The sequence below is a fragment of the Cherax quadricarinatus genome, chromosome 46, assembly GCF_038502225.1.
Source record: "Cherax quadricarinatus isolate ZL_2023a chromosome 46, ASM3850222v1, whole genome shotgun sequence".
NCBI classification, from domain to species: Eukaryota; Metazoa; Arthropoda; class Malacostraca; order Decapoda; family Parastacidae; genus Cherax; species Cherax quadricarinatus.
This window is the reverse complement of record NC_091337.1, coordinates 7,841,861-7,858,255: the sequence shown is the minus strand read 5'-3', so window position 1 is coordinate 7,858,255 and position 16,395 is coordinate 7,841,861. Positions and strand designations below refer to the sequence as shown.

The window sequence follows — 16,395 nt, the reverse complement described above, 5'->3', positions numbered from 1 at the left end:
TTACTCCACATAATCCTTGAATTAATACATTTGTAGTCCCTCTTTTCCTGCCAAAACTTATCCTTCAACATTATTGCTACTCCTTCTTTAGCTCTAACTCTATTTGAAACCCCTGACCTAATCCCATTTATTCCTCTCCACTGAAACTCTCCCACCCCCTTCAGCTTTGTTTTACTTAAAGCCAGGAAATCCAGCTTCTTCTCATTCATAACATCCACAATCATCTCTTTCTTATCATTTGCACAACAACCACGCACATTCAGACTTCCCACTTTGACAATTTTCTTCTTCTTATTCTTTTTAGTAATTATTACAGGAAAAGGGGTTACTAGCCCATTGCTCCCGGCATTTTAGTTGGCTTTTACAACACGCATGGCTTACAGAGGGAAGATTCTTATTTCACTTCCCCATGGATATAAAAGGAAAAGTAATAAGACCAAGAACTATTAAGATAAAATCAAAGAAAACTCAGATGAGTGTGTATAAATAAACATGTACATGTATGTGTAGTGTGACCTAAGTGTAAGTAGAAGTAGCAAGACGTACCTGTAATCTTGCATATTTATGAGACAGACAAAAGACACCTGCAATCCTACCATCATGTAAAACAATTACAGGCTTTCGTTTCACGCTCACTTGGCAGGATGGTAGTACCTCCCTGGGCGGTTGCTGTCTACCAACCTACTACCCTCAACAGCATATGAGCATTAAAACATTTCTTTTATTTCACTTAATAGGACATAAGGTATTGAACTTTACAATTAACCTTTACCTGCAGGAACCCAGTGAAAAGTTTATGTTATGCAAATTCTATGCATTAGGTATTTGCAGGCATGGAATATCTGGAAAGACAGATGGGACATGCAACTTTGACCACCCCAGAAAATGCCATGCCTTTATGACAACAGGAAAATGCAACCTTCCTTCCTTTAAGCTTTTCCACCCTGAAATGTGTCACTCTTCAGTTCAGGAAAGACAATGCTATAGTCTATATTGTCAGACACACCACCTAAAGGGTACAAGAAGATACAGAACATCCAGACCATGCGCAAACCTGGGTAGCCACAACAACTCCAGAGAAAGAGGACTTTAGTGCCAGGAAGAAAAAAAGCTGGAAGGAAATGACAGAAATTGTACACTAATTCCAATCATTTCTGGAGCAGTATTACAATCAATGGCCTCCACTCCAAAACAACAGATATTAGTGCCAGAAAAAAAAAGATCCCTTATACCACCAATACAACGACATTCATCTTTGAAAATATGTAGGGTCTAAAGCCAGCAACGAATAACAAAATACCTTTCATCCATGGACTGCTTACAGAGTCAAATGCAATGTTCACAGTTTTCATGGAGACCCACATAAAGGATCACCTTGACAATGAAGCATGGATCCTGGGTTATAACCTATACAGATGCAACAGAGTGAACAGGCAAAACAGGGGGAAGGGTTGGCCTGTACGTCACAGAGTCACTGATATGCTCGGAACCACTAAATGCCTCAAATCATGTAGTTGAAGGTTTGGCAGTAAAGATCGAGACCCCAAAACTTGGTCATTGTGGTTGTATACAAGCCTTCAGATGCAACTTCCCAATAATTCCAGAAGCAGCTTTTGAAAATAGACCACTGTCTGGAAAGTCTTCCAGCTCCTGCCCCATACATCTTGCTCCTGGGGAATTTCAACCTAAGGCACCTAAAATGGAGGAATGTAGCAAATACTGCTGTAGCAGAGATAACCCCAGGAGGCAGCTCAGACGAAAACTTGCACACACATGAGCTTTTAAATTTCTGCACCAAATTCACCTTACACTAGCAAATAATAGAGCCAACAAGACTGGAGAATACACTGGACCTCATCTTCACTAACAATGATGATCTGATACTAAATATTACTATATTAAAAACAATATACTCAGATCACAAAATAATAGAGGTTCAGAAATGTATGCGCAGGGCCCCAGACCAACAAAATGTGATAAGTCACGAGGGAGCCTTCACCAAATTCAACTTCAGTAACAAAAACATAAGGTGGGACCAAGTCAACCAAGTCCTAAATGATATAAACTGGGAATATAGCCAGAGCAACAAGGATCCAAACTTATGTCTAGAACAAATTAGTTATGTGGCACTCCAGGTATGCTCAAAGCATATTCCTTTAAGGAAAAGGAAGAGAAGATGTAAGCCAGAAAGAGAAAGGCACTTCCTATACAGGCGATGGCAAAGAATAACAGAGCGGCTAAAAGAGGCCAATATATCTGTAATATGAAGGGAGGCACTGGTCAAGCATGTCAAGAAATTAGAAAAAGTGCAAAGGTTTGCAACAAGACTAGTCCCAGAGCTAAGGGGATTGTCCTACGAAGAAAGGTTGAGAGAAATCGGCCTGACGACACTGGAGGACAGGAGGGTCAGGGGAGACATGATAACGACATATAAAATACTGTGCAGAATAGACAAGGTGGACAAAGACGGGATGTTCCAGAGATGGGACACAGAAACAAGAGGTCACAATTGGAAGTTGAGGACTCAGATGAATCAAAGGGATGTTAGGAAGTATTTCTTCAGTCAGAGTAGTCAGGCCGTGGAATAGCCTAAAAATGGCGTAGTGGAGGCGGGAACCATACATAGTTTTAAGGCGAGGTAAGATAAAGCTCATGGAGCAGCAAGAGAGAGGACCTAATAGCAATCAGTGAAGAGGTGGGGCCAGGAGCTATGACTTGACCCCTGCAACCACAAATAGATGAGTACAAATAGGTGAGTGGACCCTCCCTTTTCGTCTTTAATTCATTCCAGAGAATCCAACAGAATGTGAAACTGACTGAAACTGAAACCATTTTCCCCATAAGAAATAATGTAAATCCAATTAATCCGTTTCAGACATCCAAAATTATAAACAAAAAATACATTTTATAGAGAAGAACTATATTCCATGGCTTATTTATCTATCACAATTCATCTAATATGCATAAACAATATTAATAACACAGAAACATGATACGTATATACTCTAAAACGAATAAAATATGTCATTACGTATGTGAGGAGTAAGTGGTGCTGATGTTGTTGTTGGGTTTATAAGGGCCACTGAAAGAAGCCGTACATATTAGTGATAGTGTAGGTGGCAGCAGAAGCCACCAACACTATTCATAAAATGTACGTAATTTATAAATAAGAAATATTTACACTTCAATTTATAAATAAGAAATATTTACACTTTATAAATAAGAAATATTTACACGGAGGCTTTAAGAAAGGTAGGGGGTGTGTGGACCAGGTGTTTACAGTGAAACACATAAGTGAACAGTATTTAGATAAGGCTAAAGAGGTCTTTGTGGCATTTATGGATTTGGAAAAGGCATATGACAGGGTAAAATGAAAGGGGGTAAAGCAGCCGGGATTGATGGGATAAAGATAGAAATGTTAAAAGCAGGTGGGGATATAGTTTTGGAGTGGTTGGTGCAATTATTTAATAAATGTATAGAAGAGGGTAAGGTACCTAGGGATTGGCAGAGAGCATGCATAGTTCCTTTGTATAAAGGCAAAGGGGATAAAAGAGAGTGCAAAAATTATAGGGGGATAAGTCTGTTGAGTATACCTGGTAAAGTGCATGGTAGAGTTATTATTGAAAGAATTAAGAGTAAGACGGAGAATAGGATAGCAGATGAACAAGGAGGCTTTAGGAAAGGTACGGGGTGTGTGGACCAGGTGTTTACAGTGAAACATATAAGTGAACAGTATTTAGATAAGGCTAAAGAGGTCTTTGTGGCATTTATGGGTTTGGAAGAGGCGTATGACAGGGTGGATAGGGGGGCAATGTGGCAGATGTTGCAGGTGTATGGTGTAGGAGGTAGGTTACTGAAAGCAGTGAAGAGTTTTTACGAGGATAGTGAGGCTCAAGTTAGAGTATGTAGGAAAGAGGGAAATTATTTCCCAGTAAAAGTAGGCCTTAGACAAGGATGTGTGATGTTACCGTGGTTGTTTAATATATTTATAGATGGGGTTGTAAGAGAAGTAAATGCGAGGGTCTTGGCAAGAGGCGTGGAGTTAAAAGATAAAGAATCACACAAAGTGGGAGTTGTCACAGTTGCTCTTTGCTGATGACACTGTGCTCTTGGGAGATTCTGAAGAGAAGTTGCAGCGATTGGTGGATGAATTTGGTAGGGTGTGCAAAAGAAGAAAATTAAAAGTGAATACAGGAAAGAGTAAGGTAATGAGGATAACAAAAACATTAGGTGATGAAAGATTGGATATCAGATTGGAGGGAGAGAGTATGGAGGAGGTGAATGTATTCAGATATTTGGGAGTGGACGTGTCAGCGGATGGGTCTATGAAAGATGAGGTGAATCATAGAATTGATGAGGGGAAAAGGGTGAGTGGTGCACTTACGAGTCTGTGGAGACAAAGAACTTTGTCCTTGGAGGCAAAGAGGGGAATGTATGAGAGTATAGTTTTACCAACGCTCTTATATGGGTGTGAAGCATGGGTGATGAATGTTGCAGCGAGGAGAAGGCTGGAGGCAGTGGAGATGTCATGTCTGAGGGCAATGTGTGGTGTGAATATAATGCAGAGAATTCGTAGTTTGGAAGTTAGGAGGAGGTGCGGGATTACCAAAACTGTTGTCCAGAGGGCTGAGGAAGGGTTGTTGAGGTGGTTCGGACATGTAGAGAGAATGGAGCGAAACAGAATGACTTCAAGAGTGTATCAGTCTGTAGTGGAAGGAAGGCGGGGTAGTGGTCGGCCTAGGAAAGGTTGGAGGGAGGGGGTAAAGGAGGTTTTGTGTGCGAGGGGCTTGGACTTCCAGCAGGCATGCATGAGCGTGTTTGATAGGAGTGAATGGAGACAAATGGTTTTTAATACTTGACGTGCTGTTGGAGTGTGAGCAAAGTAACATTTATGAAGGGGTTCAGGGAAACCGGTAGGCCGGACTTGAGTCCTGGAGATGGGAAGTACAGTGCCTGCACTCTGAAGGAGGGGTGTTAATGTTGCAGTTTAAAAACTGTAGTGTAAAGCACCCTTCTGGCAAGACAGTGATGGAGTGAATGATGGTGAAAGTTTTTCTTTTTCGGGCCACCCTGCCTTGGTGGGAATCGGCCAGTGTGATAATAAAAAATAAAATAATTTACACTTACTGTACCTTAGAGATGCTGGCATTGGTTTAGAGTGGTGGAAGATAGGCAGGGCAGCATATGTTTGTCAGTGGCCCTATAAACCTCCAATAACATTGGAGGAGTCAGTTTTGTGTCATCCTTTTTCTATTGCTTAATTTCTTAACTTATTTGCTACACTGTTAATGCTACACTTTATCGCTGGCTAGCGCTATAGCCTTTATCGACTCCTGCTACTTTAGTATTATACATATCGTGGAATCACTGAATCACTGAAAAAGGCACATTCTTCCCTCTCTCTTCCTCCTCCACTTTGGTACTTTGCTACAAGTTTTTTCTTGAATTCTATAGTGGTGGCTTATTTAGCAGTCACACAGAATAAACAAGTGCAAAAAACAATGAATTATTACAAAATGTTTCCTATGGCCTTGCAGGAACCTCCCTGGAGGGGGAAGTTCTCATCCTGAAATTTCCTTTGTATCCAGAAGCAAAAAATCGTATCCTGAAAAATTCGCATGGTGGGGCATTCGTAAGCCGAGGTTCCACTGTATTTCTATAAGTAGGGAAAACTGAAGAAAATTAGGAAAACATATTAGGAATAAATGAAAAGTTCTGGACATTACTTCCTATTTTAATATGAGAGTACATAAAGAAGCTCACCTGTCCATCCCAATTCATGATGGTGCACTGGACAGTGAAGTTATCTCCAACTAGCACACTCTCGGGGGCCACCATGTCAAACACCTCCGGTGATGCACCTGAAGAAACACTTAATGTCAGTTTTACTTTCATCATGGCAATGAAATGATCACAAGTGAAATAGCATGCAATGCTCTACAAAACAAATAAATAATGTATTTAATGTACTTTATATACAGTACTGTATGTACAAACCTACAGTCCCTGCAAAAATAGACTGGCCATGGAATAGTTCATGATATTCCTGGCATTCTCAATTCTACTGATAATGCCACAAATATTATAAAAAAGAAGATGGAATCTGCCACATTTCATATATGTCATGCTTGCAGCAGGAGATCAAAGACATTCAGGTCAACCAGTTATCCCTTGATTGCTTTAAGTATCTGAGTGAAAGTATGCCCAAATAGATTCAAATGGTCATCAAGGCCAAGGAGAAGACAACAAAATATTAATGTAAGTACAAAGCATTACAGTTTTAGTTTTATAATGTTTACATTGTTGTTTTCTAACAATCAAAGGTCCAAATTATTTTTTGCAGGCACTGTAGATGGAGAAATCTTAAAAAAACTATAATTAATGAACATTATAAATAAAAAGAAACTTCACATAGATAAATGAAGCTAAATAAGAAAAACTTTCTAAGTGAGGCAACATTCAAGGGTAATTTTTCAGTCTGGAGAAAAGACAGACACAGAGTTGAAAGAAAAGAAAACTTCTGAAAAGTTGGCACTGACCATAATTTACTATATAAAGCACCAACTGAAAAGAGTAATTAAATGTATTAAAACAAAACTGTTATTTAAATTTTGAGAAACTGTAGCTTAACACTGCACTGCTGATGCTGGTAAACAAATATATCTTGCTACTGTTGCCATTAAAAGTGAAGCAAACTGAGCATAACAAATAGAGAATAATAAAAATAAATATTTTTTATTTATTAACACATCGGCCATTTCCCACCAAGGCAGGGTGGCCCGAAAAAGAAAAACTTTCATCATCGTTCACTCCATCACTGTCTTGCCAGAGGCATGTTTACACTACTGTAACATTAACACCCCTCCTTCAGAGAGCCAGCATAGTACTTCCCATCTCCAGGAATCAAGTCCTACCTGCCGGTTTCCCTGAATCCCTTCATAAGTGTTACCTTGCTTACACTCCAACAGCATGTCACATCAAGTCCTCAAAACCATTTGTCTCCATTCGCTCCTGTCTAACATGCTCACACATACTTGCTGAAAGTCTAAGCCCCTCGCACACAAAACCTCCTTTACCCCCCTCCCTCCCTCCAACCTGTCCTAGGCCGACCCCTACCCTGCCTTCCCTCCGCTACAGACGTATACACTCTCAAAGTCATTCTATTTTGTTCCATCCTCTACATATCCAAACCATCTCAATAACCCCTCCCCAGTCCTCTGGATAATAGTTTTGGCAATCCCACACCATCTCCTAATCTCCAAACTATGGATTCTCTGCATTATATTCACAGTACACATTGCCCTCAGACATGACATCTCCACTGCCCCCAGCCTTCTCCTTGTTGCAACATCCACAACCCATGCCTCACACTCATACAAGAGCATTGGTATAACTATACTCTCATAAATTCCCCTCTTTGCTTTCATGTATAAAGTTCTTTATCTCCACACACTCCTCAGTGCACCACTCACCTTTTTCCCCTCATCAGTTCTATGATTCACCTCATCCTTCATACACCCATCTGCCGACACATCCACTCCCAAATATCTGAACACATTCACCTCCTCCATACTCTCTCCCTCCAATCTGATATCAAATCTTCTGTTACCTATTTTTTTTGTTATCCTCATCACCTTACTCTTTCTTATATTCACTTTCAATTTCCTTCTTTTACATACCCTACCAAACTCATCAACCAGCCACTGCAACTTCTCTTCAGAATCTCCCAAAAGCACAGTGTCATCAGCAAATAGAAACTGTGACAACTGTGGCTCGTATGTTGGTTTGCGTGCAGCCAGCAGCAACAGCCTGGTTGATCAGGCTCTGATCCACCAGGAGGCCTGGTCACAGACCGGGCCGCGGGGGCGTTGACCCCCGGAACTCTCTCCAGGTAAACTCCAGGTAAACACCTCTTGCCAACACCTGAGCATTCACTTCTCTTATAATTTTTTATTATTTTTTTTTTATTATCACACTGGCCGATTCCCACCAAGGCAGGGTGGCCCGAAAAAGAAAAACTTTCACCATCATTCACTCCATCACTGTCTTGCCAGAAGGGTGCTTTACACTACAGTTTTTAAACTGCAACATTAACACCCCTCCTTCAGAGTGCAGGCACTGTACTTCCCATCTTCTCTTATAACTCCATCTATAAACATACTGAACCAAGGTGACATCACACATCCTTGTCTAAGGCCTACTTTTACTGGGAAATAATCTACCTCTCTCCTACATACTCTAACCTGAACCTCACTATTCTCGTAAAAACTTTTCACCGCTTCCAATAACCTACCTCCTATTCCATACATTTGCAACATCTGCCACAATGCCCCCCTATCCACCGTGTCATATGCCTTTTCCAAATCCATAAATGCCACAAAAACCTCTTTACCCTTACCTAAATACTATTCACCTATATGTTCCACTGCAAACACTTGGTCTACACACCCCTACCTTTCCTAAAGCCTCCTTATTCATCTGCTACCCTGCTCTCTGTCTTACTCATAATTCTTTTTATTTATTTATTTATTTATTTATTTATCTGAGCATGATACAGTGAAGTACAAGGAATACAGTTATTACAGTGCAACATGCCAAAGCCCCTTGTATGCAGAGCATTATGGGCAGGCTTAAAATTAACTTAAGATTAACTAAGCAATGATATATTCAGTGGTAAAAACATTATTGTAAACAGATAACAATTTAGCACAAATGAGTATTACAAAGACAGGTCATATGGTCATTTACTGTGTTGCTGAGCATTCAGTAGAATGGAGTATTCTGTTAGGTAATGTAATTAAAAAATAAAGTTTGATTGGGTCACAGGATAGACATTTATGAGATACAATAATGAGAAACATTTATGAGATACAATTTATGAGATACAATTATTCAGTATTTATTTACTTGTGGGTGAGTAAGTGATTTTTAAGAAGAGACTTGAATTTATAAAACAGACAGTGTTTCATTTATATTAACAGGTAATGAATTCCAGAATTTAGGGCCTTTTATGTGCATTGAGTTTTTGCATAGCGTAAGATGGACACGAGGAACATCAAAGAATGATCTGTGCCTTGTGTTATGGTCATGTGTTCTGTTGAGGTTGGTAAGGAGATGTTTGAGGGGAGGGTTTATATCAGAGTTAAGTGTTCTATGAATGTAGTAGGTGCAGTAATAAGTATGGATGTTTTGTATGGTGAGTAGGTTTAGAGTTTTGAATATTGGTGGAGTGTGCTGCCTGTAATGGGAATTTGTTATCATTCTGACTGCAGCCTTTTGTTGGGTAATTAATAGTCTGTGATGGTTTATTGTTGTTGAGCCCCATGCACAAATTCCATAGGTGAGATAGGGGTAAATAAGTGAGTGATATAGGGCCAGGAGGGCTGACTGTGGAACATAGTACCATATCTTTGATAGTATGCCTATGGTCTTGGAAATTTTTTTGGAAATTTGTTGTATATGTGTTTGAAATTTGAGTCTATTATCAAGGTGGATTCCTAAAAATTTTCCCTCTGTGAATTTTGTGATAGGTGATCCATTTATCATTATGTTAAGAGGGATGTCTGTAGCTCTGTTACCAAACTGAATGAAGTAGGTTCTGTCAATGTTTAGAGTAAGTTTGTTAGTACTCATCCAGGTAGATATTTTCTGTAATTCGGTATTTACAGTATTGGCTAGCATGACTGGGCTCGGGTGAGAGAAGACGTATGTAGTGTCATCTGCAAATAGTGTGGGTTTGAGTAGTTGCGATGCATTTGGTAGGTCATTTATGTATATGAGAAAGAGAAGAGGGCCTAGGACACTTCCCCGTGGGACACCAACTGTAATTGGCTGTGCGGAAGAGTTTGCCCCGTTTGTGTACACATATTGGCTTCTGTTGCTGAGGTAAGACTTTAGGTAGTTGAGGGAGTGCCTTCTTATACTATAGTGCGACAATTTTATATGGACAAGTCATGGTCAACTGTATCAAAAGCTTTACGTAAGTCAATGAAGATCCCCAGTGGGACTTCTTTTTTCTCTAGTGCAGTGTATATGTGTTCTAACATGTGTATAATGGCAAGGGGCTTGGACTTCCAGCAAGCGTGCATGAGCGTGTTAGATAGGAGTGAATGGAGACGAATGGTACTTGGGACCTGACGATCTGTTGGAGTGTGAGCAGGGTAATATTTAGTGAAGGGATTCAGGGAAACCGGTTATTTTCATTTAGTCGGACTTGAGTGCTGGAAATGGAAGTACAATACCTGCACTTTAAAGGAGGGGTTTGGGATATTGGCAGTTTGGAGGGATATGTTGTGTATCTTTATATGTGTATGCTTCTAAACTGTTGTATTCTGAGCACCTCTGCAAAAACAGTGATAATGTGTGAGTGTGGTGAAAGTGTTGAATGATGATGAAAGTATTTTCTTTTTGGGGATTTTCTTTCTTTTTTTTGGGTCACCCTGCCTCGGTGGGAGACTGCTGACTTGTTGAAAAAAAAAAAATTAGTATTTTTATTAGGCCTGAACCCAAATTGACAGGGGTTGAGTATGTTGTGGGAGATGAGGTAGGAATAGATTCTCTTATGAATTAATTTTTCGGAAATTTTAGAGAGAGGGTGTAAGTTGGATATTGGCCTATAGTTATTCAAGTCTGTTTGGTCTCCTCCTTTATGGATCGGGGTGGCCTTTGCTATTTTGAGAACTGTAGGAAAGGTAAAGGATTCTATGGATTTGTTAAAGAGTGTTGCAATGATTGGTGATAGTACTTGTGATGCTTTTTTGTATATAAAGGGTGGTAAGGTATTTAAATCTCCTGTCTTGTTTTTTAGTGTGTTGATAATAAGGGAAACTGTAGTGTAAAGCACCCTTCTGGCAAGACAGTGATGGAGTGAATGATGGTGAAAGTTTTTCTTTTTCGGGCCACCCTGCCTTGGTGGGAATCGGCCAGTGTGATAATAAAAAAAAAATAAAAAATAATAAGGGAGACTTCAGTAGGGTTAGTCGGAGCTAGGAATAGTGTGTTCGGGTAGTTGCCAGTGAGGTAGTCATTGGGTGGGGTATCTGAGCTTGGGATTTTATTGGCAAGGTTTTTTCCTATAGTGGAGAAGAAATTATTGAGTCTGTTTGCTGTTTCAGTTGGTGGGAGTTTGGGTTCATCTGGTTTTAATTCAATTTCGCTATTTCGTGATATCTTTTTTGTTCCTAGAATTTCTGATAGGGTTTTCAATAATAACTCTACCATACACTTTACCAGGTATACTCAACAGACTTATTCCCCTATAATTTTTACACTCTCTTTTGTCCCTTTTGCCTTTATACAAAGGAACTATGCATGCTCTCTGCCAATCTCTAGGTACCTTACCCTCTTCCATACATTTATTAAATAAAAACACTAACCACTCCAAAACTATATCCCCACCTGGTTTTAACATTTCTATCTTTATCCCATCAATCCTAGCTGCTTTACCCCTTTTCATTCTACTCAATGCCCCATGCATTTCCCCCACACTCACAACTGATTCTTCCTCACTCCTATAAGATGTTATTCCTCCTTGCCCTATACATGAAATCACATTAAACAATTCCTGAAAATATTCCCTCCATCTTCCTAATACCTCTAACTCTCCATTTAATAACTCTCCTCTCCTATTTTTAACTACAAATCCATTATTTCTCTATGCTTTTTCAACTTATTAATCTCACTCTAAAACTTTTTCTTTTTTTCAACAAAATTTGTTGACAACATCTCACCCACTCTCTCATTTGCTTTCTTTTTACATAGCTTCCCACTCTTTTAACCTCTCTTTTTCTCTCCATATACTCCTCTCTCCTTACATCACTTCTACTTTGTAAAAACCTCTCACATGTTAACTTTTTCTCTCTTACTACTCTCTTTACATCATCATTCCACCAATGGCTCGTCTTCCCTCCCACACCCACTCTCCTGTAACCATAAACTTCTGCTGAACACTCTAACACTATATTCTTAAACTTACCCCATACATCTTCTACCCCATTGCCTGTACTCTCACTAGCCCATCTGTCCTCCAACAGTTGTTTATATCTTACCCTAACTGCCTCCTCCTTTAGTTTATAAACCTTCACTTCTTTCTTATTTGCTGCTTCCATTTTCCTTGTATCCCATCTACCTTTTACTCTCACTGTAGCTACAACTATAAAAGTGATCTGATATATCTGTGGCCTCTCTATAAACGTGTACATCCTGAAGTCTACCCAACAGTCTTTATTCTACCAATATGTAGTTTCTTTTTCTGTCTCATAAACACGCTAAGATAACAGGGATATCTTGCTACTCCTACTTACACTTTGGTCACACTTCACAGACACGCACATGCATATATATATATACATACATCTAGGTTTTTCTCCTTTTTCTAAATAGCTCTTGTTCTTTTTTATTTCTTCTATTGTCCATGGGGAAGTGGAAAAGAATCTTTCCTCCGTAAGCCATGCGTGTCGTATGAGGCGACTAAAATGCCGGGAGCAATGGGCTAGTAACCCCTTCTCCTGTATACAATTACTAAAAAAGAGAAGAAGAAAAACTTTATAAAACTGGGTTGCTTAAATGTGCGTGGATGTAGTGCGGATGACAAGAAACAGATGATTGCTGATGTTATGAATGAAAAGAAGTTGGATGTCCTGGCCCTAAGCGAAACAAAGCTGAAGGGGGTAGGAGAGTTTCAGTGGGGGGAAATAAATGGGATTAAATCTGGAGTATCTGAGAGAGTTAGAGCAAAGGAAGGGGTAGCAGTAATGTTAAATGATCAGTTATGGAAGGAGAAAAGAGAATATGAATGTGTAAATTCAAGAATTATGTGGATTAAAGTAAAGGTTGGATGCGAGAAGTGGGTCATAATAAGCGTGTATGCACCTGGAGAAGAGAGGAATGCAGAGAAGAGAGAGAGATTTTGGGAGATGTTAAGTGAATGTATAGGAGCCTTTGAACCAAGTGAGAGAGTAATTGTGGTAGGGGACTTGAATGCTAAAGTAGGAGAAACTTTTAGAGAGGGTGTGGTAGGTAAGTTTGGGGTGCCAGGTGTAAATGATAATGGGAGCCCTTTGATTGAACTTTGTATAGAAAGGGGTTTAGTTATAGGTAATACATATTTTAAGAAAAAGAGGATAAATAAGTATACACGATATGATGTAGGGCGAAATGACAGTAGTTTGTTGGATTATGTATTGGTAGATAAAAGACTGTTGAGTAGACTTCAGGATGTACATGTTTATAGAGGGGCCACAGATATATCAGATCACTTTCTAGTTGTAGCTACACTGAGAGTAAAAGGTAGATGGGATACAAGGAGAATAGAAGCATCAGGGAAGAGAGAGGTGAAGGTTTATAAACTAAAAGAGGAGGCAGTTAGGGTAAGATATAAACAGCTATTGGAGGATAGATGGGCTAATGAGAGCATAGGCAATGGGGTCGAAGAGGTATGGGGTAGGTTTAAAAATGTAGTGTTAGAGTGTTCAGCAGAAGTTTGTGGTTACAGGAAAGTGGGTGCAGGAGGGAAGAGGAGCGATTGGTGGAATGATGATGTAAAGAGAGTAGTAAGGGAGAAAAAGTTAGCATATGAGAAGTTTTTACAAAGTAGAAGTGATGCAAGGAGGGAAGAGTATATGGAGAAAAAGAGAGAAGTTAAGAGAGTGGTGAAGCAATGTAAAAAGAGAGCAAATGAGAGAGTGGGTGAGATGTTATCAACAAATTTTGTTGAAAATAAGAAAAAGTTTTGGAGTGAGATTAACAAGTTAAGAAAGCCTAGAGAACAAATGGATTTGTCAGTTAAAAATAGGAGAGGAGAGTTATTAAATGGAGAGTTAGAGGTATTGGGAAGATGGAAGGAATATTTTGAGGAATTGTTAAATGTTGATGAAGATAGGGAAGCTGTGATTTCGTGTATAGGGCAAGGAGGAATAACATCTTGTAGGAGTGAGGAAGAGCCAGTTGTGAGTGTGGGGGAAGTTCGTGAGGCAGTAGGTAAAATGAAAGGGGGTAAGGCAGCCGGGATTGATGGGATAAAGATAGAAATGTTAAAAGCAGGTGGGGATATAGTTTTGGAGTGGTTGGTGCAATTATTTAATAAATGTATGGAAGAGGGTAAGGTACCTAGGGATTGGCAGAGAGCATGCATAGTTCCTTTGTATAAAGGCAAAGGGGATAAAAGAGAGTGCAAAAATTATAGGGGGATAAGTCTGTTGAGTGTACCTGGTAAAGTGTATGGTAGAGTTATAATTGAAAGAATTAAGAGTAAGACGGAGAATAGGATAGCAGATGAACAAGGAGGCTTTAGGAAAGGTAGGGGGTGTGTGGACCAGGTGTTTACAGTGAAACATACATGTATAAGTGAACAGTATTTAGATAAGGCTAAAGAGGTCTTTGTGGCATTTATGGATTTGGAAAAGGCGTATGACAGGGTGGATAGGGGGGCAATGTGGCAGATGTTGCAAGTGTATGGTGTAGGAGGTAGGTTACTGAAAGCAGTGAAGAGTTTTTACGAGGATAGTGAGGCTCAAGTTAGAGTATGTAGGAAAGAGGGAAATTTTTTCCCAGTAAAAGTAGGCCTTAGACAAGGATGTGTGATGTCACCGTGGTTGTTTAATATATTTATAGATGGGGTTGTAAGAGAAGTAAATGCGAGGGTCTTGGCAAGAGGCGTGGAGTTAAAAGATAAAGAATCACACACAAAGTGGGAGTTGTCACAGCTGCTCTTTGCTGATGACACTGTGCTCTTGGGAGATTCTGAAGAGAAGTTGCAGAGATTGGTGGATGAATTTGGTAGGGTGTGCAAAAGAAGAAAATTAAAGGTGAATACAGGAAAGAGTAAGGTTATGAGGATAACAAAAAGATTAGGTGATGAAAGATTGAATATCAGATTGGAGGGAGAGAGTATGGAGGAGGTGAACGTATTCAGATATTTGGGAGTGGACGTGTCAGCGGATGGGTCTATGAGAGATGAGGTGAATCATAGAATTGATGAGGGAAAAAGAGTGAGTGGTGCACTTAGGAGTCTGTGGAGACAAAGAACTTTGTCCTTGGAGGCAAAGAGGGGAATGTATGAGAGTATAGTTTTACCAACGCTCTTATATGGGTGTGAAGCGTGGGTGATGAATGTTGCAGCAAGGAGAAGGCTGGAGGCAGTGGAGATGTCATGTCTGAGGGCAATGTGTGGTGTGAATATAATGCAGAGAATTCGTAGTTTGGAAGTTAGGAGGAGGTGCGGGATTACCAAAACTGTTGTCCAGAGGGCTGAGGAAGGGTTGTTGAGGTGGTTCGGACATGTAGAGAGAATGGAGCGAAACAGAATGACTTCAAGAGTGTATCAGTCTGTAGTGGAAGGAAGGCGGGGTAGGGGTCGGCCTAGGAAGGGTTGGAGGGAGGGGGTAAAGGAGGTTTTGTGTGCGAGGGGCTTGGACTTCCAGCAGGCATGCGTGAGCATGTTTGATAGGAGTGAATGGAGACAAATGGTTTTTAATACTTGACGTGCTGTTGGAGTGTGAGCAAAGTAACATTTATGAAGGGATTCAGGGAAACCGGCAGGCCGGACTTGAGTCCTGGAGATGGGAAGTACAGTGCCTGCACTCTGAAGGAGGGGTGTTAATGTTGCAGTTTAAAAACTGTAGTGTAAAGCACCCTTCTGGCAAGACAGTGATGGAGTGAATGATGGTGAAAGTTTTTCTTTTTCGGGCCACCCTGCCTTGGTGGGAATCGGCCGGTGTGATAAAATAAAAAAAAAAAAAAATGTAGTCTAATAAACTACTGTCATTTTGCCCTACATCATATATTGTATACTTATTTATCCTCTTTTTCTTAAAATATGTTACAGTACCTATAACCAAACCCCTTTCTATACAATATTAATTTTCTCTATGGTTTATATAGAAGGTAGATTAATTTGAAATGATGCAGCCTGATGTGCCTAGTTAACAGAATCCCCAACAGAATGAAGACTTACAGACAAGATACAAGTGTACAGAACAAGTCTTATTTGGAAACATTTCACTCAAAGACTTGTTTGGCATACTTATGTCTGTATCCACAATATTTGAGTGCCGTCTTCAACAATATTTGTCTTGGTCCACATTCCTGTCTGTGTTACACTCTCTGGATTGAAGATCTCAGAAGATTAGTGGGATAAGTAGTGTTTCTGTTTAATGCACAATATAGGCATTAGGATATTATATAAAAGAGAACTAAAACACAGGACAAGAAAGCTACCAGAATGGCATCAGGCAGACCATAAAAATAATAGGTAACACTAAAACACTCAAAGGTTTCTTACCATAAGCTACTGTAACATCAATTTGGCATTAAACAATAAGGATGACATAAAGGAAAGGTCTGAGTAGCCTCTAGGCAAATTAAGGCTACCTACTTACTTCTAGCTGCCAAGCACAA

The 16,395-nt window shown here is 39.8% G+C and overlaps 1 protein-coding gene across 6 annotated transcripts in view; it reads right to left on the bottom strand.

Annotated features, from left to right (window-relative positions):
* The window catches only part of LOC128696740 (uncharacterized), a 294,106-nt gene that overhangs the window by 205,258 nt on the left and 72,453 nt on the right, over window positions 1-16,395 (bottom strand). For all 6 annotated transcript variants that reach the window (XR_011393202.1, XM_070094479.1, XM_070094481.1 and 3 more), the window contains one exon: window positions 5,764-5,861. Coding sequence is in view for 5 of the 6 variants with exons in the window: in XM_070094479.1 (XP_069950580.1) it covers window positions 5,764-5,861 (98 nt within the window). In the remaining variant the exon portion in view is untranslated. The remainder of the gene's footprint in view (window positions 1-5,763; window positions 5,862-16,395) is intronic.